Source organism: Macaca mulatta, chromosome 1 (assembly GCF_049350105.2).
Source record: "Macaca mulatta isolate MMU2019108-1 chromosome 1, T2T-MMU8v2.0, whole genome shotgun sequence".
Taxonomy (NCBI): Eukaryota; Metazoa; Chordata; class Mammalia; order Primates; family Cercopithecidae; genus Macaca; species Macaca mulatta.
In genome coordinates this window covers 64,675,272-64,700,910 of record NC_133406.1, presented here as the reverse complement: position 1 = coordinate 64,700,910, position 25,639 = coordinate 64,675,272, and the positions used below count along the sequence as shown (strand labels likewise).

Below are 25,639 nucleotides of genomic sequence, written 5' to 3'. Positions count from 1 at the left end.
ACGTGACCCTGGCTGGCCACGGTGCCTGTGGGAGAGTGGCCCTTTAAGAGCCCAGGTGTGGGTCAAACACTGAGCAGAGTTTCAGTTTTGGCAGCAGCGTCCAGTGCCCTGCCAGTAGCTCCTAGAGAGGCAGGGGTTACCAACTGGCCAGCAGGCTGTGTCCCTGAAATCAGATCAACGGGAGAGAAGGAAGTGGCTAAAAGTAAGTGTTACAGCTCTGGGATCCCCAGACGGGATGCTATCTGGAAAGGGCTCGGGACGATGGCTGAGGCAACCCCCTCCATTCCCAACTCCCAGTCTCCCAGATAGTGGGGTGAGAAGGACAAGGAGGCAGACTGTGACTGTGTGTGGTTGGGGAGTAAGCGTGCATATCCCAGTGGGATGAGTAGGGATACAAGTGTGTGGAAGCCCCCCATCCTTTTCTGAGAAATATCAGCAAGTGGGAAGGGACCGCTGTGGTCAGCATATATAGCTGCACTCTTTCAGCTTGGTCTGTGCCTGGATTTCCTAACTCCTCACAGTTGATTAACTGTGTGGCCTTAGGCAAGCCACCTAACCTCTCTGATCCTCAGTTTCTTAATCTATAAAACAAAGACAGAAATAACACCTATCATTCGGGGTCAATGTGGGTTCAAATGAGAAAATACGTGTGAAATAGCTTTGTCACCTCTAGAATGAAATAGGAATTGTTTCATATTTTTCAGATTAGTTTAATTAATCAAGGATGTATTGAACACCAGACAGACCTGGGATTAGATAATGCGCATAAAGTATGGCACCTAGCAAGTCCTCTTCCAGTCTTTGAGGTTTCCCGCTTGTGGCTTTCTGGCAAAGGCATGTTCAGCTCCTTTTACTGGGCTTCCAAGAACCCCTGCAATCCTTTCCAATTCCACCTCGCTTTGCTCTAGCAGATTCCTGCCATGGGAGACATAAGTGTGTGTCATCGCATCATCCTGCCCTTCCTAGAGGTAGAAAAAATGAGGTCCTCACGGGGTCACTGAGTGAGGTAGGGCTGAGCCCCACAGGCAGCATACTCAACTCCTGCTGCTCCTCCTGGCTCTGCAGCCAGCAGATCTCAGACATGGGCTCCCCTCCCTTTGCCCATCCTGACAGCATCCCAAGCCAGCAGTGAGACCGTCCAGCACAAGGGCAGCAGCTGGTCAAGCTCTGTCCCCGACCCCCAGTTCCCTTTGTGCAACTGCCACGGTGCCTGGGGCCATTGAAGCTGCTCCTATTTTGTGCCATCACTTTCCCCCTTCACTAGGAGAATTATAGATCCCTTAACATCTGGAGAGGAGATGCCACTTTCAGGGGTTTAGGGGTCTGGTGCCTGGACGTAGGTCTTCCCAGAGCCAGATCTGGAATTCTCTCTCCATCCTTCTCTCTGCCCCTGGATGTGCTAATGTAACAGAAAGAACACTGAGCCAGGAGTCAGGAAAGCAACTCTCTCTGCCTATCTCCTAGCGCCTCTAGACCTCTGTGGCTTTAGGTGATAAAAAGTGGGGTCACACAGGCTTCCATTTAGTAAACCCACTTGCCCTGGGCTTTCACAGCTTCATCTCATTCTCCCCTGATACAAACGAGGAGGTAGGCAGGGCTGGTTTTGTGATACCATTCCCTAGTTGAGGAAACCAAGACAGCATGAGTCTATGTGAGTGGTGTAAAGTCACCAGCAAGTTTGAACAGTGAGGTTTTGGTGCAGCCATTTTGATACGGTCATGAGGACATTTTGATGTCACCTACAAAGCAAACTATCCAACTTAAAAAAAAATACCTATGCACTGTGCTCAGCAGAGACCTTCGCTTATGTCTTCCCTCTCTCTGGAGGGGCTAGGGCTGGGGTCCCAATGCCACTGGCATCGACACGGTATGGTGGAGTGGAAAGAGGCTTTGGCGTCAACATGCCTGGTTATACACATGGTTATATAACATATCCTACACGTGGCAGGTGCTAAATAAATAGCAGCTAATATTTTCCAGGAAGAAATTTCTCTGTTGGCACCTACCCCTGGGTCCAGGTGTCTCTTCATTTTTTAATTTTTTGGAGTCTTGCTCTGTCACCCAGGCTGGAATGCAGTGGCGTGATCTCAGCTCACTGCAGCCTCCACCTCCTGGGTTCAAGCGATTCTCCTGCCTCAGCCTCCCGAGTAGCTGGGATTACAGACCTGTGCCACCACACCCAGCTAATTTTTACACTTTTAGTAGAGACAGGGTTTTACCATGTTGGCCAGGCTGGTCTTGAACTCCTGACCTCGTGATCCACCCACCTCGGCCTCCCAAAGTGCTGGGATGACAGGCGTGAGCCACCACGCCCGGCCCCAGGTATCTATAAGAACTGCCTTTTCTGTGAAAGGCAGAGAGGAAGGAACTGAACAAATTCTCTTCTCTAAGATTGGATATCCTGCTCCTTCCTCTCCCACTGCTTCCTCTCAACAGCAAGACCCTCCGAGGTACAGCAGAGTGGCTAAGGGCCTATGTTCTTGATCCAGAATCCCATCTAAGTCACTTACCAACTGTGCAACCTTGGGCAAATGTCTCACCTCTCTGTGCCTCAATTATCTCACTCATGAAATGGGGTTGCCCATTTTGTCCTATCTCCTAGGGTGGCTGTAAGAATGAAACACATTAACACATGTAAAGCACCTGGAAAGGACTCAGTATACGTTCTTCTAGCCTAGCCCATAGTGCTTGTCTCCTCTCTTATCCACACGGGTCCAACCTAAGTAGCTCACTCTATCTTCGAACGATGCCCAGCAAGCAGACTTCTACTCTCATATCAAGTCCAGGGGACCTTTCTTCCTCTGAAAAAGAGGGAAACCTGAGATTAGATGGACAAAGGTTTGGACTCCACACCATGAGAGCTGAAGTGCAGTCACTTTAACTGAATAGGAGCTTGTTAAATACATTTTATAAAAAGAAAAACTATTCTTCAGCACAGCTTACACCCCTGCCCCAATCCACAATTGTGGGGCCATATATTACAAATATGTTGGGACACTAACTTAGTAAACTGAAAACGATCTAGCACATCCTAGCCTCAGCAGTGAAAAAACAACTGCTAGTTTAAGGACCAGAAAACGTGCCCTCATGCATGATACAATGTCATATATATAAAACTCAATAAAGGAGGCCCCTCTGCTCATTTAAAGCGTGATAATGGGGTAGAGACCTCAAATTCGGATTCTGCTGTGAGTCTTGGGGTCAAGAATCCCTACAACCCTTAGATTTCCGACCTGTGTCATGAGGATAACAACATCTACCTCTTGGGTTGTTGTGCTGATGGATGAAGTCATACAAGAAAAGAACCTAGCAAAGCATTTGGCACAAAGTGGGTGCCCAACATTATGTTCTTTTTCTTCCTTCCTTAAGCAAATCTTTTAAATCCAGCCCCGGCCACCCAGTGGGGTGGGTCTCCCTGAGATTTGAATCCCCCAGGTTTGGAAGAAAGTCTCTGGTTTTGAGAGGAAGGGGTCTCTAATGATTCTGAAAGCTCGGGATCCTTCCAACTGTTACTAGAGAAATTGTGCTTCAAGTTTTAGCTTTGGGCAAAGAAGAGCTCCTGTTCCTGCAAGCAGGGGTATCCTCTCCTGCCAATCATCCCGTCTAGGACTGGACTATGTGCATCCCGCCCATGTTGCCATCTGCCTGACCTGCCTGTGCATGCCTGATGCTCTCATCCCTGGCTTGAGACCATGCAGAGGGTAATGGGTGCACGCACATGTCCCCTCTCCACACGAACATGCACAGTCACCCAAACATGTCACAAAATGAGAAGTCTGGGACAGAGGTCAGGGTCTTCACCTTGGAGAAGCTGGCATCTGACTCTCTGCAACCCAGGCCAAGTCCAGAAGAGGGCTGCTCAGCTTGTAGGAAGACCACTCCTGTCTCCCACAAATATTAGGCAGTTGCTTATCTAGAGGTGAGGACAGGAACAAGAAGCAGGGACAGCTGCTGCTGGTGTGGGTTCTTTTTTTTTTTTTTTTTTTTTTTTTTTTGAGACGGAGTCTCGCTCTGTCACCCAGGCTGGAGTGCAGTGGCCGGATCTCAGCTCACTGCAAGCTCCGCCTCCCGGGTTCACGCCATTCTCCGGCCTCAGCCTCCCGAGTAGCTGGGACTACAGGCGCCCGCCACCTCGCCCGGCTAGTTTTTTTTGTATTTCTTAATAGAGACGGGGTTTCACCGTGTTAACCAGGATGGTCTCGATCTCCTGACCTCGTGATCCGCCCGTCTCGGCCTCCCAAAGTGCTAGGATTACAGGCTTGAGCCACCGCGCCCGGCTGGTGTGGGTTCTTAAAAGCAGGCAGCATTTTGTCCTCCCACCTATGCCAGCACCCACCCTGTGCCAGCACAAGTAGCAAATGGTAGATCTCTCAGGTCTTTGCAGCCAGCCCATCCCAACTGTTGCCGAGACTTCCTGGCCTCCTGAAAGCTGCTCCCACCTGGGAGCATCTCCCATGGCAGCTTGCAGTGATTACGCAGGTGATGACACCCCAGCCAACGTCCCCTGATTGCTTTCACGTTGGAGCTGACTGGTATTTGGCTAAGGCCCCACTCCAGCGATTAATCATTGACCTGGTAAGAAAGGTCTGGGGCAATTAACCGGACTCAAGAGAGCCTCGACGTTGCCATCTGACACCCATATCTGTTCCCACTCCCTCCCCTTACTCTTCCAAAGAACTGTAGAAACAAAATACCTTTATATTCACAAGGAAATAAAAGGTTCCTTGCTGGGAAATTCCCCTGCAACAAAGAAGTAACCAAGATAAACAACTCTATTGCCTTTGGCTCAAGCTGAAGGGAGTCTGGGAGCAGGAGCAGGGGCCAGGGTGGTGAGGGAGGTCTGGGAGATAATGCCCAGCTTCCTCCTGCTTACAGCATCCTTATCTTTATGGCACTCATTACTGCCCAAACTTACGATCATTTAACACTCTCTTTGTCAAGATAACTCCAAAGTTTAAAGTCTGTCAAACTCTGGGAAAGTGGGAACTCCTCTCTCCTCCTCTAGGCTGTAGTTGGGGCCTTGATGACAGCTGCTGTCAGGCAGGCCCCTGGGACCCTCAGCTCTCCTCAGCCCTGGGCTTTGTCCACGGTGGTGACAAAGTCCACATGGGCTGCTCCATCTGAGTGGTCTTATCTTTGATTCTTCATCTTTGTCTGCCAGGTCTTACCAGGCAGGATTACAAAGACCCTACCACCTAAGTTTTTAAACCCCAATTCCATAACCAAGTTGCTGGGAAAACGTAAGCCTATCATTCAGCATCTCAAGATCTCAATGTTTTATCCATAAAACGGTTGTGATTATACCTCTCTGTCTTATTTCAAGGGAACATACAAAGCTCAAATGAAATAATGTAAATGATAGTGCTTTCATAAGCAACAGGGTCTCTAAAAATAACACAAATAAGCATAAGGTAAAAGCATGCTCTTGTATTTGGGGTGCCATACCGCAGTGGAGAGGTTAAGCACATGGACTTTGCAGTCAGACAAAGATGGGCCTAAATATTCCGCACCCCCATTCTGTGTACCCCCACACACTTAACCCCTGTGTGCCCTTGAGCAAGCTACTTAACCTTTAAGCCTTCATTTCCTCCCATGTGAATGTGAATAAGAATACTAACCTTATAGGGTTGATATCAAGTCCATATGAGATAATACACATAAATTATTCAACACAGTGCCTGAGACAGAATAAGGGAGCAATCAATGGGGTTACAGAATAAGGGAGCAATCAATGGGGTTAGGACCATCATAATTACATTTACAGCCTTAATAACCATGACACCTCCTCTGTGGGTCTCAGTTTCCTCATCTGAACACACCGTGAAATATGTCAGCCTGCTTCACCTCCCAGGAATGTCAGGAATGTAGGGAGGGCAGCTGAAACAGAAAGATGGGGCCACATATTGGTAGGAACCAATCACCCAGCAAGCCGTTCCTGAGATCTTACAGCATGCCTGGGACTGTGTCTCATGGGCAGGGAAACAGAACAAATGACACAATATCTCTATCCCAAAGGAGCTTGCAGCTTAGTTGAGAAGACAAAAGCTACTTATAGCTATTAAGGAAATGTAAGTGTTGAAGGATGATAAGACTTCGAGTTGTTATAGAAAAGGTGGAGGCACTGATTCATTCAACAGGATTTATGTCAATTGCTGGAGATACAAAGTCAAACAGATGTCACAGAAACTCTAAGGTCAACAGTCTTGGAAGACAAGGGGAGCTTCATCTCCTTGTGATTATTGTTTTCAGCATTGCACACGAGAAGTCGGCCTGAGTGGTGTGGAGCTCAGGACACACCAGCAATGCTGCTCTTCGTGCTCACCTGCCTGCTGGCGGTCTTCCCAGGTATGTCTGCCAGGTCCCTACTCCCCAAGCTCTACCCCTCCAGCCTGCCCGACTCCAGGGTTCACCTCCCTGGGGACACTAAAATCAGACTCATCCCCAGGGATGTCCCTCTCAAAGTTGGCACTCCCTTGAGGAAGAGTCATACAGAGACCATGTCTGTGAGCGTTGGAAATCAGGGACAGGAATGGCACTTCCTAATCTCAAGGCCAGGGGTCTGTGAAAGATCTTATTTGAGAATAACAAAGACCTTAACTTCAACCAAGCATCTCTATAACCCGCTGTGAAATCTGAGGGAAATCACTTATCCTTCCTGGCTCTCAATATTTTTATCTGGGGGAAAAAAAGACAAGAAAATCATCTACAAAGTGTTTTTAGAAATATAAGGAAATAACACATGGCAAGTGCAAACTTGTAACACCTTACGAAAGTGGTGTTATTGTTTGAAAAAACAAAGGATGGCTGGATGCTGGCTCACTGCTGTAATGCCAGCACTTTGGCAGGCTGAAGCGGGTGGACTGCTTGAGGTCAGTAGTTCAAGACCAGCCTGGCCAACATGGAGAAACCTTGTCTCTACTAAATAGAAATCAAAATTTGCCAGCATGTGCCTGTAGTCCCAGCTACTCAGGAGGCTGAGGCATGAGAATCACTTGAACCTGGGAAGTGGAGGTTGCACTGAGCCAAGATCGTGCCACTGCACACCAGCTTGGGCGACAGAGTGAGACTTTGTCTCAAAAAAAAAAAATATATATATATATATATATATATATAATAAAAAACAAGGAATATCATAAATTTGTCATTCTCTTGTCCTTGAAATGGTTTTCATTAATGAATTACAATTAGAATTTAATCATGATTAAAACAGTCACTTTATTTAATCTCAGCAATTTTCCAGCTGTAATATATGATAAATTATCAACAGAGGGCCTATGTGTCAGGTAGAAAACCACATCTCCTCACAGTGGATTATCTGGAACAGGCTGTACCTCCCAAGGGCCTCAGAAAACCTCTCACTTCTGTACCCACAGCCATCTCCACGAAGAGTCCCATATTTGGTCCCCAGGAGGTGAGTAGTGTGGAAGGTAACTCAGTGTCCATCAAGTGCTACTACCCACCCACCTCTGTCAACCGGCATACCCGGAAGTACTGGTGCCGGAAGGGAGCCAGTGGCCGCTGCATAACCCTCGTCTCCTCAGAGGGCTACGTCTCCAGCAACTATGCAGGCAGGGCTAACCTGACCAACTTCCCGGAGAACGGCACATTTGTGGTGAACATTGCCCAGCTGAGCCGGGATGACTCCGGGCACTACAAGTGTGGCCTGGGCATCAACAGCCGAGGCCTGTCCTTTGATGTCAGCCTGGAGGTCAGCCAGGGTAAGGATCCAGGCTCCTTGGGTTTCTGGGGGAATGTTAGAGGGAATTCTCTAAGGTGCATGGAGGGCTGGAGGAGGAACTTCCTGACAAGGATGCGTAGCCCGGCCGGGGGTCAGAAGGCTCCCCTCTACCCAGGCAAAGACTTCTTAGAACAGGAGGAGGAGACAGATAGGGCCTACTTGGGGGTGATAAGTGAACCCTTCTAGGACTTGGTGGCCTATAACATTTTAGGCTTTCTGGAGACCCCAGCTTAGAAGGGTATCAGGAGGACAAGTTTTCTCGTGTTTGCTATAGGTAGAAAGGGAAATCTGACATCAGGCTAAGGAGATAGAACAGGCAGGGAGAGGCCGGGCGCGGTGGCTCAAGCCTGTAATCCCAGCACTTTGGGAGGCCGAGGCGGGCGGATCACAAGGTCAGGAGATCGAGACCACTGTGAAACCCCGTCTCTACTAAAAATACAAAAAATTAGCCGGGCGCGGTGGCGGGCGCCTGTAGTCCCAGCTACTCAGGAGGCTGAGGCAGGAGAATGGCGGGAATCCGGGAGGCGGAGCTTGCAGTGAGCCGAGATCGCGCCACTGCACTCCAGCCTGGGCAACAGCGTGAGACTCCGTCTCAAAAAAAAAAAAAAAAAAGAAAAGGCAGGGAGAGATTTACAGGGATCCTTAAATTCCTATCATTAATGCAACTTTCCGTCAAGGTTTGGGCTGCCAAAAGGCTTCTTGTAAAATGTATATATATTTTTTTAACCCAGGAACCCTTAGTCTTTCAGTATTATCAGGATAAACTAGATTATTAGTTCTTGACCAAAGACCAAGATCCTGAAAGGATGGGTTGCTAACAAGTTTATTCTAGTTGGAGAAAGAGAAAAAAAGAAAAGTTCTTTCTGACAAGGGTTTAACAATGAGGCCATTTTAGATAGTCAAGGACAACTCAAAAGAGAGGTCTTACAGAGGAAAGAAATTCAGGGGGACTCCCGAAGACATGTTCTGCTCCTTTGGAATATGCATACTATTGTCTGTGGACTAAATGAGGAGGTCATTCAGGTGGGGATGGAGATTCGAAACCGCAGAATCTTAAGAGGTGAAGAGGGCTTAGAGTTTACCCTGTCCGGATGCTTCGAAGAACGTGCCGATGGTGGGTATGCAGCCTCTGATTAAGCGCTTTAGCAGAAACTCACTGCTCCTCGAGACAGCCCATTTCACATTTACACTGTTGTAATTTTTAGAAACTTCTATTGTATGCGTTGAAATCCATCACCCTGCGTTTACATTCATTCTGTTCATTTCAACACACATTAATTTGGCCACCTACTATGCAGAGGCATTGTGCTTGTCACAGCAGAGGGGTCAAACATGAGAAAAACATGCTCCTGCCTTCAAGGTACTTCCAGTCCATGGAGAACATAATTAACCATACACCAGATTGGATGTAATAAGCGATGCAGATGTATCAAGAAAGCATAGGGCAGGGAGAGATTAGTGTCAGCTTGGGGAAGGTTTCATGGAGGAGACGGCCGTCAAGCTGGGCCTTGGAAGACATATTCTGACAGAGTTCCTCTGGGAAGGAGGGCATTCCAGGTTATAAGTCCACCCACACCCTAATTAGGAATAGCAAATAGTCCTATGTTGCAAGAAAGTAGAATCACAGTTTGCCCGCCCCCTACCCTGCACCCCTCATCCTGCAGGTCCTGAGCTCCCAAATGACACTGAAGTCTACACAGTGGACGTGGGCAGAACGGTGACCATCAAATGCCCTTTCAAGACTGAGAATGCTCCGAAGACGAAGGCCTTGTACAAGAAGATAGGCCAGACCTCTGTGCTGGTCATTGACTCCAGAAATTATGTGAATCCCAACTATAAGGACAGAATACGCCTTCGTATTCCAGGTACTGGCCAGTTAATTTTCACCATTGTCATCGACCGACTCAGGCTCAGCGATCATGGACTGTATCTCTGCCAGGCCGGGGATGGTTCCAATCGTGATGAGAAGAATGCTGACCTCCAAGTACTAGAGCCCGAGCCCGAACTGGTTTATGAAGACCTGAGGGGCTCAGTGACCTTCCACTGTGCCCTGGGCCTTGAGGTGGCAAATGTGGCCAAATTTCTGTGCCGAGTGAACAGTAGGGAAACCTGTGACGTGGTCATCAACACACTGGGGAAGAGGGACTCAGCCTTTGAGGGCAGGATCCTGCTCAACCCCCAGGACAAGGATGGCTCATTCAGTGTGGTGATCACGGGCCTGAGGAAGGAGGATGAAGGGCGCTACCTGTGTGGAGCCCACTCGGATGGTCAGCTACAGGAAGGCTGGCCCATCCAGGCCTGGCAACTCTTCGTCAATGAGGGTAAGACCCTAGACAAGGAGAGGGAGGAGGTGGGGCAGTCTTGCAGGTGAGAGCCAAGCTCAGCTCCCTCTGAGTCTATTTATCAATAGTCATCAATCAGCCAATAGCATCCACTCACTGACCAGCCCCAAAGTGGAGGCTGTGTGGGCTGCTGCACAGGACAGCCAGAAAAAGCAGCCTCTGCCTGGTGGCAGCTCCTAATTACTCTTCTGTTATTAAAGTCCTTTTGATGGCTGTCCCTGCTTAACAAGTAAGAGGTGAGTAAAGCTCTTGATTGAGGCAGGACTTATAGACTGTGTTTCAGGGCTGTGGCAGGCTCTGCAGGGGTCCTCTGTCCCCTCCCCTGACCCCTGAACAAGAGGGGTGCCTCATCCCTCACATTCAGATGGAAAAATGATTGGCTAATCTTGGTATCAATGCGTTCCCAGGAGTGCCCCAGCTTCTAAATGTTTCACTCCCACATTTTGTAGGGTTATTTGTGAATTTCAGCACCATCTGGCCCACTCAGCCCTACTCTAGTGAGCCATCAGCATAGTGAAAGAATTAAATCCCAGCTCCGTCTCACCCCAGAGCACCCTGCATAGAGTTGCCCTCGCGAGAAGCAGCAAACCCGTACTTGCAGTTCCAAGTATCTGTGCTTGTGACTTTTTTTTTTAAAGGGGCTTATGTTCCCTGCACGCCATGTTCATGTCCAGCTTAGGGTCCTCACCAGGACCCCCTGCATCTTTGGTCACCTGGTTCTCTCTGGACCTCGGCTTTAGCTGCCTGGACAATGGCTATCGTCTTTGAGATGCCCCTTGGGGCCCCAACAATTAAGCTTACCTTTGCTACATACTTTATATTTTACATAATACCTTTCTAAATATATTTTCTTGATTTGGACATAATCCCATTTGGCCACTTTTGTGGAATACCCTTGTTAGTGTATAAAACAGACAAAACCTTATACAGAGGGAGAGTTTGTAAGAAGCCAAAGAAGAAGAGCTGATATTCTCTCCTTCAACTCCTTCCATTCTCTGCTCAGAATAATGTGGAGGAAAAGAACAACACGCCCAGGTTGACGGGGAGACTCCATGTCCCCGGAGTCTGGCCCTGGTGGCTCCAGCTGCAGGCTCTGTGACATTAGGAAAGTTCCTTTTCATTTTCTGAGGAGGGTAAGGTGATGCATGTAAACTTCACTCCCTATCCTGGCTGAGACCCCAGGAAGAAGGCTTCTCAGGCCACGCAAGATTCTTCCTGCGTGGCCATCCTCCCATCCCATCTCTGTCTGTGCTTTCAGAGTCCACGATTCCCCGCAGCCCTACTGTGGTGAAGGGGGTGGCAGGAGGCTCTGTGGCGGTGCTCTGCCCCTACAACCCTAAGGAAAGCCAAAGCCTCAAGTACTGGTGTCTCTGGGAAGGGGCCCAGAATGGCCGCTGCCCCCTGCTGGTGGAGAGCCAGGGGCTGGTTCAGGAGCAGTATCAGGGCCGCCTCTCCCTGCTCCAGGAGCCAGGCAACGGCACCTTCACTGTCATCCTCAACCAGCTCACCACCCAGGACGCCGGCTTCTACTGGTGTCTGACCAATGGCGATACTCGCTGGAGGACCACCGTGGAGATCAAGATTATCGAAGGTAAGAGTTGAACAGGAAGGGAGAAAGCTCTAAGACCTCTCCAGCCAGCAGCAGCATCCCCAGCCACTCTTCCTCCTTTTTCACCCACCTCCACCCTGATGGGCCAGACCTCAGGAGGGAGCCCACCTATTCAGAGGTCACATTTTCATATCTGTAACACGCACCCTACACTCTGAATTATCATACATGGTACCTCCTACTATCAAGAACATGGGCCTCTTTCGCAGTGTGCAGGCATCAGCTGAAGTTGAGGATTGCAGATACCTCTTTGTATGGAGTCTAGAAGAGAAGGAAGAGTGAGGAAAGCAAACTGAAGTCCATGTGCAAAGATCTATGGGTTATGGTAGACTCTGGATTGATCATGGTGCTCATCAATAATAATTATTACCTAGGCACACAATTACATTTCTTATGTAGACAGAATAACATACTTATTTCTAATGCTATACGAAGAGGAAATGTAGACTGAGCATGGTGGTACATGCCTGTAATCCCACCACCTTGGGAGGCCAAGACAGGAAGATCGCTTGAGCCCAGGAGACGGAGGCTGCAGTGAGCTATGATTGCACCACTAGCCTCCAGCCTGGGTGACAGAGAGAGACCGTGTCTCAAAAAAAAAAAAAAAAAAAGGAAAAAGGTTGAGATACATACATACATACATATATATGACATGTGGACAGCGACACCAGAGTCACTTTCCTGCAGCATCTCCAAGTACCAACTTCTGTGCTTATTTCTACCTCCCTCCCTCCTCCAGGAGAACCAAACCTCAAGGTACCAGGGAATGTCACGGCTGTGCTGGGAGAGACTCTCAACATCCCCTGCCACTTCCCATGCAAATTCTCCTCGTATGAGAAATACTGGTGCAAGTGGAGTAACACAGGCTGCCAGACCCTGCCCAGCCAAGACGAAGGCCCCAGCGAGGCCTTCGTAAACTGTGACGAGAACAGCCGGCTTGTCTCCCTGACCCTGAACCCAGTGACCAGGGCAGACGAGGGCTGGTACTGGTGTGGAGTGAAGCAGGGCCACTTCTATGGAGAGACTGCAGCTGTCTATGTGGCAGTTGAAGAGAAGAAGGTAGCAGGTGAGTCTCCAAGGGCAGGGCCTGCGCCCCTCAGACCCAGAGGCAGGACTTCCTGAAGGCCCCTGCCTAAGAGCTTCTCAATCAGTGCTGGCCCGTATGTTTGGCTGTAAGAGGCTGAAAGTGGAGGGCGGGAAGGGAGGGGATGTTTAGGTCCTATATAGCCTCATTAAGCCTTTCAAAAGGGACATCTCAAATAAACATACCAACTAAATAAAAATAGTGGGTTTGCAATTTAACCTTGGCATTAAGACAACTCCCAGCTGAATGTGGTGGCTCACACCTGTAATCCCAGCACTTTGGGAGGCCAAGGTAGGCAGATCACTTGAGGCCAGGAGTTCAACACCAGCCTGGCCGACATGGAGAAAACTCATCTCAACTAAAAATACAAAAATTAGCTGAGCATGGTGGTGTAATCCCAGCTATCTGGGTAGCTGAGGCATGAGAATTGCTTGAACCCAGGAGGTGGGGGTTGCAGTGAATGAGATGGTGCCACCACACTCTAGCCTGGACAACAGAGCTAGATTCCATTTCAAAAAAAAAAAAAAAAAGACAAGTCCCATAGTTGCCACTTCAACCCAGATTGAAGTCTCTTCTCTATCTGGAAATATTCTTCTCTGTATAGAAGAATAATATGCATACATCACTGTCATATACAATATGTTCATCTCCCTTCCCCCTGCCAAAGCTTGCCCTCAAAAGAGGGCCGGGTACCTTCGTTTACAAGGTCTGATCAAGAAAATTAGGAAACATCTAGTAAATTTGCATTTCAAGTCCTCTTTTAAAATTTCACATGAAATGTTTCAGCCCTAATAAGGGTATTTCGTAGTCCCTCAAGAAATCCTATTGTGTCTGGACCCTGCCGTTGGGACTCACTGAGGGGCCCTTCGCCAGGCTACCTCCAAGGGGCAGCACTATCGCACCCAGTTGGGCAGTCGGGAAGCCTGGGGCCAGCGTCTCAGAGCCTTGAAAATCTCCCCAGCCTAAGTGATGGGTCAGCCTTAATGATAGGTCAGCCTTTATAGCTGATCTATGACACGAAGGCTTGAAGGTCCCCACCAGACGTTTGGTAGTAATGGGGCAGAGATCATCTGTGACAGCTGAAGAAGGCCATCACGCTCTGTTTCTAATGCCATCCTGGGTCCTACCCCAACAGCCTTGAGATTGAACCCTGACCCTGTGATTCCTCATGAAATCTCCCCAGACTCCTTCACCTCGAGGAGTAAGAGCATAGAGAAAAAACCACAACCCAGGCCCCACTCTTCCCTGTGGCAGGGTCCCGCGATGTCAGCCCAGCGAAGGCAGACGCTGCTCCTGATGAGAAGGTGCTAGACTCTGGTGTCCGGGAGATTGAGAACAAAGCCATTCAGGATCCCAGGCTTTTTGCAGAGGAAAAGGTCGTGGCAGATACGGGAGATCAAGCTGGTGGGAGCAGAGCATCTGTGGATTCCAGCAGGTGAGGAAGGATTCAAGGCTCCCCACTCGGAGAACACCCCAGAGCTGAGCACCTGAGGCTGGGCCACCAGGTCCAAGGAGGAAAGCCTGTCTGTCTCTTGAGCACTGGGGCAGCCCTTACTACCTTGCTTATACAATAAGTGGAAGGGTCCCATGGTACCCTCTGCCCTTCTCCCACGGCTGGGGAGGTGTTTACAAGTCAGTTCAGTCTTCCGGGCCTGGGATGCAACAAGGCCCAGTGCTTGCCTTTGCCAGTCTGGGAAGGCTTCTTAGAAGAACAGAGCTAGGGAGCTGCATCAGCAGGATGGGGTGGATAAACCTGGGAGGACAAAGTAGCCGAGTCAACCCTGGCAGCACATCCTCGGGCCCCCAGATCTCCTTTCCAGGGATGAACTAACTTAAGCCTTCTTCCAGCTCTGAGGAACAAGGTGGGAGCTCCAAAGCGCTGGTCTCCACTCTGGTGCCCCTGGGCCTGGTGCTGGCACTGGGAGCCGTGGTTGTGGGGGTGGCCAGAGCCCGGCACAGGAAGAACGTCGGTGAGTCCCTGGGATACTCCCTGCCTCCACCTCCAACCCGAGCCCTCAGTCCTGAATCATCTACCCATAGAGGAAGCTGCCATTGTCTCTCCTTTTTCACGGGCTAAAACAAAGGATCCTGAGAAAGCAGGATAGGGAAAGATAAACCCACACATACTCGAAACTTAAATTCGGAGCTGCTGTCCAAATACTAACTCTGGAAAATCATCTGCAATTACCCAGGGTCTAGGTTCAGAGGCAGGGCAGCCAGGAAGAGAAGACTGGGTTTCAGGAGACCCTGGGCTTGGACTAATTGGATAACTAATGAGCTGTGTGACATTGGGCCATCCTTATGCCATGCCTTAGTTTCCTCATGGCTCAAGACAAGGATGATAATCACTACCTCACAGAGCTGATGTGAGGACCAAAGGAGATATTGTTCATTGAAAGATCCCAGAGTGACAAACAAAGATCAGGGATTACCAAGTCCTGATTACCCAGGAAAAGGGACTGGGGAGGAGACTCGGATCATTTCCATCCCCCTGGGTCATAGTCAGAGGTGCACCACCTCAGCTGTCCTGCAGGGCTACAGTGGATCTGCCTAGAGACAAGCAGCCCAACCTGGCCTTCTAGGTCCCAGCCCCTGTCCCTACACCAACTCCTCTTCCTCCTGGACAGACCGAGTTTCAATCAGAAGCTACAGGACAGACATTAGCATGTCAGACTTCGAGAACTCCAGGGAATTTGGAGCCAATGACAACATGGGAGCCTCTTCGATCACTCAGGAGACATCCCTCGGAGGAAAAGATGGTATGACCCTCACTCAAGGGAATGCACAGCCCCTAGGGAGAGCAAGAATTGGCCCCACATCTGGGTTGGGAAAAGGAGGCTAGTAAGGGCTCACCTACCCTCTTTCTTCACACAGAGTTTGTTGCCACCCCTGAGAGCACCACGGAGACCAAAGAACCCAAGAAGGCAAAAAGGGTGAGGAGGAAGAAGGAAGCCCCACTATGTGCCAAGGAAATGCAGCATGAGGGGCTGCAGTTAGACTTCAGGAAGAACTACCTTAATATGGGGGCTGATCCCAAAATAGGGAGGATGGTATAAATAGTCCTTAGGAGTCCTCAGGACTTTTTGAGGAAGAACTGTATCTTACTGGTGGTGGAATGCTGATGTGGATAAGACCCAGGAAGGAGGTGAGCTATATGATTAGGCTGTAAAATGGCAAGAGGGAGGCAGGCCGGGAGATGAGAAAAGCAGGTACATAAAAGATGGGAAGCTCCAATGCCAAATCCTGGTGATTAAATGGATGCTCTTCCTGGGTTGGGGGATCCAAAGACCTTAGGCCACCCATCCTCCCTTAAGGGTTTGCTCAGGACCAGCTTTTTGCCTGGTCCTAGGAGACATTTGCTCGCTGTGGGCAGTTTGAGGCTAGAAGCCCCTGCTCACTTCTCTTGAAGCCCCAGTAGAGGCAACTCCTGCCTTTGGGTGCCATATACCATCCCCGCAATCTTCCCTAGGACTCAGGGGACCCAGAAAAATAACATCTCGTGCCTCTAATCCCGAGGTGATAGTTTTTGTTGTGGTGGTTGTTTTTATCATATCTACTTTTTCTTGAAACATCTCTGGCATTTAGCAAAGTTAGAACAAGTTATTCCTGGAGACAGCCTTCCCCTTTAACTCTGTGGTGCCAAAAAGCTACCTCTCTGGGCTGGTAGAGAAAGAAAAACATACACCACCGTGGTTGACCCCAGCCTAGGCCACCTTGCCCGTGGACTGTGTGGGCAGCTTCCGGGGACAGGCCCAGGCAACAGAGGCGGTTCCACTCCACGTATTAGAAGGAGGTAGTGAGACAGAAGGAGATATTTTTAGAGGCTGCAACTTTCCATTTCTCAAAATGCGTCCTGTTTGGTGAACATGGGGGCTGGGATGAGAACAGTGGGCCCCACAGGCTTGTGTTGCTTGGACCAAGATCATGAATTCAGGATATTGAGTACTTCCCCTCCCCCGACTCCACCCACTGAGCCAGTGCCCCCCACACTGACGCTTCTCCTCTTGTGCCTTAGTCATCCAAGGAGGAAGCCGAGATGGCCTACAAAGACTTCCTGCTCCAGTCCAGCACTATGGCCACCGAGGCTCAGGAAGGCCCCCAGGAAGCCTAGATGGTGTCGCCACCTGCCTCCTGCACCCATGACAATCACCTTCAGAATCATGTCGATCCTGGGGCCCTCAGCTCCTGGGGACCCCATTGCCTGCTCTAACACCTGCCTAGGTTTTTCTTACTGTCCTCAGAGGTGTGCTGGTCCCCTACTCAGTGACATCGAAGCCTGGCCTAATTGTTCCTATTGGGGATGAGGGTGGCATGAGGAGGTCCCACTTGCAACTTCTTTCTGTTGAGAGAACCTCAGGTATGGAGAAGAATAGAAGTCCTCACGGGTCCCTTGAAGGAAGAGGGACAGGGGTGGGAGAGCTGATTGCAGAAAGGACAGACGTGTAATGCCCCTCTGCACCCTTATCATGGGATGTCAACAGAAGTTTCCCTCCACTCCATCCCTCCCTCCCGTCCTCTCTCTCTTCTTTCCTTCCATCAAAAGACGTATTTGAATACATACTAGAATTCAGGTGCTCTGCTAGATGCTGTGACAGGTATGCCACCAACACCGCTCACAGCCTTTCTGAGGACACCAGTGAAAGAAGCCACAGCTCCTCTTGGCGTATTTATACTCACTGAGTCTTAACTTTTCACCAGCTGTGCTCACCTCTGCCCCTGTTGGGAGAGGTCATAAAATTTCTCGAGTCCTAAAGCCTCAGGGGTCATGTATGATGAGCGCACATACAGGTAATTATAAACCCACATTCTTACCATTTCGCACATGAGAAAATTAGGGTTTGGAAGAGTGAAGCATTTTTCCTCTTTCTTTTTTTTTTTTTTTGAGATGTAGTTTCGCTCTGTCGCCCAGGCTGGAGTGCAGTGGCACAGTCTCAGCTCACTGCAACCTCCGCCTCTCGGGTTGACACCATTCTCCTGCCTCAGCCTCCCAAGTAGTTGGGACTACAGGCACCCACCACCATGCCTGGCTAATTTTTTATATTTTTAGTAGAGACAGCGTTTCACTGTGTTAGCCAGGATGGTCTCAATCTCCTGACCTCGTGATCTGCCCGCCTCGGTCTCCCAGAGTGCTGGGATTACAGCCGTGAGCCACCATGCCCGGCCTCTTTTTTTCTTTTCTTTTTTTTTTTAAGACATAGCCTCACTGTGTCACCCAGACTGGAATGCAGTGACACAATCTCGGCTCACTGAAACCTCTGCCTTCCAGGTTCAAGCGATTCTCGTGCCTCAGTCTCCCAAGTAGCTGGGACTACAGATGTGGGCCACCACGCCTGGCTTTTTTTTTTTTTTTTTTTTTAGAGACAGGGTTTCACCATGTTGACCAGACTGGTCTCGAACTCCTGGCCTCAAGTGATCCACCCACTTTAGCCTCTCAAAGTGCTGTGATTACAGGCATGAACCACTGTGCCCGGCCCTGAAGCATTTTTCTCAAAGGCCGCCAGTGAGATAAACTAGATTTGGCGTCTTCTCTCCTGGGCCAGGGATCACTCTACAAGAGCCCCTGCCCCTCTGTAAGGAGGAGGAGGGAGAAGAGAAAATGTAAAGGAGGGAGATCTTTCCCAGGCCCCACCATTTCTGTCACTCACATGGACCTAAGATAAAAGAATGGCCAAACCCTCACAATCCCTGGTGTTTGAAGAGTTCCAAGTTGAAGGGAAACAAAGAAGTGTTTGATGGTATCAGAGAGGGGCTGCTCTCCAGAAAACTAACATTAATTTCTTTTTCCCTCTGAGTTCTGTACTTCAATCAGCCTACAAGCTGGCACCTGCTAACAAATCAGAAATATGACAATTAATAATTAAAGACTGTGATTGCCACCAATGAGGCTCAGACTGTATTTGTCCCCAATACCTTCTGTCTCCCAGACAGCCCTTTCATGGCTTTCTTTTCTTTTTCTTTTTCTTTTTTAAGACAGGGCACTCTGTTGCCCAGGCTGGAGTGCAGTGGTGCAATCACGGCTCACTGCAGCCTCTACCTCCTGGTTTCAAGTGATCCTCCCACCTCAGCCTCCAGGGTAGCTGGGACTGCAGGCATCCACCACCACACTGGCTAACTTTTTGTATTTTTTTTTGTAGAGACAGAATTTCGCTATGTTGCCAATGCAGGTCTTGAATTCATGGGCTCAATTGATCCTCCCACCTCTGCCTCCCAAAGTTCTGGGATCACATACACTAGCCACTGCATCTGGCTGCCTTTTGCTTTGGTCCCGCTTTTAGGCACCCCGGGACCCCCTTGTCTGTCAAGATCATTCCTAAGTTCTGGTGCTAAACCATGTCATATCCTATAAGGACTGCCCAAGCTGTCTGTTGGCAGCTAGCCCCCCCATCTCATCCCTAGACTCTTCCACAGGGCTTCTGTGTGTGGAGAGTTCTCTCTGCAAGAAAGTTCTCCCCAGTCTGCCATCCTGCCTGATGTGAACCTTTGCCTCCACCCAGGCCTTAAACATAATGCTGTGGATGCTATGAGCTTCCCAAGTCTACACTTTCCTGGACTCAGACTTCAGTCCTCTTTTGGTCTCCCCTCCAGTCCCACTAACCGCAGTACTCAGTCTCAGTTCCCAGGCCCTGACCTGGGTCAGAGCCTTGGGCTTCTATCCAGCCAGAAGAGGGGGAATCAGAAATGTTTATTTCTCTCTTCTGTGATGGGGATGCATAGCTTCTGGAATGACAGCAAATCGTTCCAGGAGGATCAAAATGACAAGATGTGCCAGAACCTACCACTGTCTTACCCTTTCAGGAAGCTGTTCTCTGACTCACCAAAGGGCCATGTTTATGGTAGAGGATTAAGGTGCAACTTCTGTATGAATGCCAATAACCAGCGAGCCAGTCCTGAGCTCGTGTAGCCTATCCCAGTCCTGAGCTCGTGTAGCCTATCCCAGTCCTTTGAAGCGAAGGTCAAGAAATGTCACTATAGCCAAAGGCGATCTTATATTATTCCTAAGTGATATTGTCAATACAGCCCAAAGTCCATCTGCTCCTCGTGTAGCATGAGAAACCCTTTTAAATAAGGAAGCTGGTTCATAGGTTCTGGTGGACATGAGTTTGGAGAAGATATGATTCATCTTAGTACAGGGGAGTGACAATAAACTGCAAGATTGATGATGATAAACCAATTAGCAATGGTCAGTGGCCCCGAGCATTCAAAGAACTATTTAAACATTTGATGACAAGGAAATCTTCCCCAAGTTCTTGAATTATCTTCATGTTTATTATTTTTTAAAGTCCAATATGTAAAGATAGGACTATTATTAAGGCCCAACTATTATTAATGCTCAACCACTGCTGGGCATTATTAAGGCCCAAGAGTGGTTAGGAATTGGTTTTTTTTGTTTTGTTTTGTTTTTGTAGAGACAGGGTCTTGTTTGTTGCCCAGGCTGGTCTGGAACTCCTGGCCTCAAGCAATCCTTCTGCCTCTGCCTCTGCCTCCCAAAGCACGGGAACTACAGGCGTGAGCCAGTGCACCCAGCCAGGAATTCGTTTCTAGCAACTGATTTGTTTGTAAAGCTAAAAAATAGATCTCTGATTTAGACTTTCCCAAAACTCAAGACAGAACATCTCTCCTAAGAACATTAAACAGCAGCGAGAGGAACTGACTGTGCTATGGTCTATGAAACTGGCCCCCCAGGCAGAGAAACAAGTAGTTTCTCACCCCATCCCTCCCAGCTTTCCTAAAATAATTATCTCTCCTAAGGAGTCTGCACAACAAAAAATAAGAGATCATCTCAAAAAGGCTACCTGTCTAAGTGGACAGTGGACACGCTGAGAGGCAGGCTGTGAGACTGAGACCAAAGGTCCCAGCAGGCTGTGGAGCAAGGCAGGCACGGAGAGAGGATCATCGGTATAGGAGCCAAGCAGCTCTGGAGTTTCTCTTCCAAGGCTGATTCTCAAAAGGGCAGCCAAGCCACTCTCCCTGGAGCCAAAAATCTTTGGCCTAGATACAGGAACATGAATATTCTAAAATCCAGGTGGTTGCTGTTATGTCACATTGAAGTTGAACCAAAAGTCCAGCATGTTTGGGGTTTTAACCTCAGAACTCCAATAGGAATATGGCCCTAGTCAGGAAAGAAATCTTAGTCACCGAAATCCTACCATTTATTATCTTCAAAAAGTCACATGGCTGGGTGCGGTGGCTCACACCTGCAATCCCAGCACTAGCACTTTAGGAGGCCGAGGCAGGCAGATCACAAGGTTGGGAGATCAAGACCATCCTGGCCAACATGGTGAAACCCCGTCTCTACTAAAAATACAAAAATTAGCTGGGCGTGGTGGTGGGCGCCTGTAATCCGAGCTACTTGGGAGTCTGGGGCACGAGAATCACCTGAACCCGGGAGGCAGAGGTTGCAGTGAGCCTAGATCGCGCCACTGCACTCCAGCCTGGGGACAAAATGAGACTCTGTCCAAAAAAAAAAAAAGTCACAAATGGGCTTATTGTTGTAAAGGTAAATCCTCCAAGGCCCTACTGCTGTGGAGTGGCTCACTCTGGGACGGGCAAGCCTGGGATCCTTTGGTGCTTGGAAGGACGGGACTACAGGGTGCCTGAGTCAGGTACCTCTACCTGGGGCGGGGGCTTGTTCTTGGTGAGTCCACCAGACAAGGAGATTTTTGTGATCTGTCATTGCAGAGAACAGCATTGGGTCAGGGAGAGGACCACCTGAAGATGGAGACCCTCAGTTTGGGAAGGCCCTGGAAATGGCCCTTCTAACTCAGCTATGTGGAGATGAAAGCAGAGAAATGCAATAACCAAGCAGAACCCATGACAACAACCTCCCCGCAGTGGCGGTGGCTAATGTCCACTGCACTCTGACCACATTGCAGGCTGTGTGTTGAGTCCCTTGTAACACTTACCTCATGTGATCCTCACAACGGCCTTACGAGAAATGTTCTTCTTAGCCCATCTGTAACACAGGGAGGATGGCAGAGCCCAAGCTAAAAGGTCATCATAGAGAGTGAATGAACACACCTCAAGGACTTACACTTTCCAATGAGGCATTATTTATTCCCTCCACCCGCTGTTGGGGGGCTGTGAATGTTTTCCATCAGGTTCACCCCTTCTGGCCTCTAGAGGGTGTTGGGCCATTGACTCCCTTGCCCCATGGTGTGCTCCAGCCTGGCAGACGCTCCCCTGGGAGTAGGAGTGCCAGGGCACCATGGCAGCCCTGTGAGTCAGAAAGGAGAAATTGAGTTTAGACGAGAAAAAAAGAGGAGAAAATAAGGATTTAAGAAATGTAAACTTCACAATTTCACCAGCAGTCAGTCTTCCCTTGGGCCCCAACCCCCATCACCCAAGGGCAACAACGGTAGGTAGATGGAACAGGCCCGGTTCTGGGGGTTTTGATCCCCTCAAACTCCAAACATTCAGCTCCTGCCCAGCAGTCCTCAGACCCTAACTCTTAGTCTTAACAACCTAACTGGATGTTTTCAAGGTTTCACTTCCGCCACACATGATGCAAAAGCTCCTCCCCACTCCCATCCCACACACCTTCCGCCGTGTCTGGCAGGCCCCAGCCTCAGCACAGCCACACACCACACACTCACACACTCATAATCACACACCACACACTCACACACTCCACAGAGCACACTCATGGACACACACCACACACACATAACCAGACACCACACACTAGACAATGCACACACACACTCATAGCCACATACCACACACTCCACAGAGCACACACACTCATAGCCACACACCACACACACTCAACCAGACACCACACACACTCCACAGAGCACACACACACTCATGGACACATAGCACACACACACACATAACCACACACCACACACTCACACTCTAGGCAGTGCACACACTCACTCATAGCCACACACCACACACTCACACACTAGACAGTGCACACACACACACTCATAGCCACACACCACACACACTCCACAGAGGACACACACACTCATACTCACCACACACACACTCAACCAGACACCACACACACACTACACAGAGCACACACACACTCATGGACACACACCACACACACACATAACCACACACCACACACTCACACACTAGACAGCCCACACATACTCATAGCCACACACCACACACACACACTAGACAGAGCACACACACACTCATAGCCACACACCACATACAACCAGACACCCCACACACACACACACATAACCACACACCACACACTCACACACTAGACAGAGCACACACACACTCATAGCCACACACCACATACATTCAACCAGACACCACACACACACACATAGCCACACACCACACACTCACACACTAGACAGAGCACACACACTCATAGCCACACACCACATACATTCAACCAGACACCACACACACACACACACAACCACACACCACACACACACTAGACAGAGCACACACACACTCATAGCCACACACCACATACATTCAACCAGACACCACACACACACACATAACCACATACCACACACTCACACACTAGACAGTGCACACACACACTCATAGCCACACACCACACACTGACACACACTCATAACCACATACCACACACACAACACAGAGCACACACACACAGCCACACACCACACATTTACATACACATAACCACGCACCACACAATCACATGCTCCACAGAGCACATACACACTCACACACTCCACAGAACACACACACACTCATAGCCACATACCACACATTTACACACACTCATAACCACACACCACACACTCACTCCACAGAACACACACACACTTATAGCCACACACCACACATTCATACACACTCATAGTCACACACCACACACACTCCACAGAGCACACACACAGCCACACACCACACATTCACACACACTCATAGCCACACACCACACATTCAAACTTACATACAACACACAGTGCACACTCGTACTCATAGCCACACTAGAGCCAAAAATCTTTGTCCTAAATACAGGGACATTAGTAAGTTTTTGCTGATGTATCACATTCACACACACACACACTCCACATGGCACACACTCACACACTCAGCCACACACCACATTCACACTCACACACAGCACACAGCACTAACACTCACATACTCATAGCCACACACCACACACTCACACTCATACACTTAGCCACACACCACACACACACACTCAGCCACACACCACACATTCACACTCACACACTCCACACAGCACACTCATAGCTACACATCACACATTCACACACACTACAAACAGCGCACACTCATAGCCACATACCAAACATTCACACACGCACATACTATGCACAGGGCACACTCACACACTCACAGCCACACACCACACGTTCATACACACACTACACACATCACACACTCACAGCCACACATCCTACATTCACACACACATTACACAACACATACACACTAAGCCACACATCATACATTCACACACTCACACACCACACATCACACACTCACCGCCACACATCATACATTCACACAGACACACTACACATACCACATTCACACACTCATAGCCACACACCACACATTCACACACACTACACACATCACACACTCACAGCCACATACCACACATTCACAGACTCACATACTGTACACACACACTCCACAGGACACACTCACATAGAGCCACACACCACATATTCACACACACACACTACACACATCACACACAGCCACACATCCTACATTCACACACACTACACAGCACATACACACTCATAGCCACACATCATACATTTGCACACTCACACACTACACACATCACACACTTACTGCCACACATCAAACATTCACACACGCTACGCATAATACACTCACACACTCTTAGCCACCCACTACATGTTCACACTCTCACTACACACACACTATAGACACACCACACACACACACCACACAACACACATTGCACCCTCACACACCACACCTCAGTCACATACCACCCATACTTCACACGCTCAAACATCAGTCATACAACACACACCACACACTCACACATTCACACATATATTCATACTCACACACTCTTGCCCCCACACACATCATGTCCATTCATTCATATTCTCCTTCTCTGTCTCTCCAAGACAGCCCCAGGCCTCGAGCCCAGTGCAGGGTGAAGCCCAGCTGTGTGACAGCTCTGGGGCATTGGGAAGAGCCCACTAAGTAGGGCAGAGTGGGACTGATCCCAGCTCGGAGCTCTGGCACTCACTAAGCAGAGGCCCGAGGCTGCCCTCGGCCATCTTGGCCCATTTTGGGGCTGGAGGACATCACAACCACAGCTGCTCTGGGCCAGGGGAGACTCAGATAGGGATGGGGCAGGGCATGCTGCCCGCCCCCACACACACTTCCTCTGCACCTGCTCTGAGCCTCACATTCAACTTCCACCGCGGATGTTGTTGTTTTGGAGAACATGTGACAAGTCTGCTGTGTGGGGGCGAGCAGGGAGTGGCTTACATGACCACTGTGGAATCGGCTCTGTCAGTCACACCCTCCCCAGAAACAGTATGAGAATAACCTGGATCCTCCAGGGGCACAAGAGGTCCTTGCACCTGAGGTTGGGCCCTGGGAACTGACCTCCAGGGATGAAACTTCCAGAAACAGAGCCCTGGGAATGCCCTTATAAGTAACACCCCTGCGCAGCTCACAATGAAGGCTGCTTAAACCACTTCCATGCCTGTGGGTTCTGCTGGGCCTCAGAAAAGCTATGTGAGGTGGGCAGGGCAGTGGCAATCCCTACTTTATCAAGGAAAAAACCGAGGCCCAGGGAAATTTGCCCAAAGCTAGAAAGTGCCAAGGCAGGACAAGACCTGAGGTCTTCTGACTTGCATCCAAAACTCTTCCCA

At 49.4% G+C, this 25,639-nt stretch overlaps 1 protein-coding gene and 1 long non-coding RNA gene across 2 annotated transcripts; one reads left to right on the top strand and one right to left on the bottom strand.

Moving 5' to 3' along the window:
- Positions 1 to 25: 25 nt before the first annotated feature.
- Positions 26 to 18,653, top strand: PIGR (polymeric immunoglobulin receptor). The gene is made up of 11 exons (XM_015117898.3): positions 26 to 202; positions 6,250 to 6,345; positions 7,374 to 7,718; positions 9,403 to 10,059; positions 11,339 to 11,671; positions 12,429 to 12,755; positions 14,028 to 14,208; positions 14,622 to 14,743; positions 15,401 to 15,532; positions 15,648 to 15,706; positions 16,789 to 18,653. Exons 2-11 carry the CDS (start codon positions 6,303 to 6,305, stop codon positions 16,882 to 16,884), a joined length of 2,295 nt encoding a protein of 764 aa, XP_014973384.2. The 5' UTR covers positions 26 to 202; positions 6,250 to 6,302; the 3' UTR covers positions 16,885 to 18,653.
- LOC144341465 (uncharacterized) lies at positions 17,637 to 25,161 on the bottom strand. The gene is made up of 2 exons (XR_013418423.1): positions 25,006 to 25,161; positions 17,637 to 21,987 (listed from the first exon to the last, which is right to left on the bottom strand). It is a non-coding gene; the product is annotated as an uncharacterized LOC144341465 (long non-coding RNA).
- Between the last annotated feature and the right edge of the window lie 478 nt (positions 25,162 to 25,639).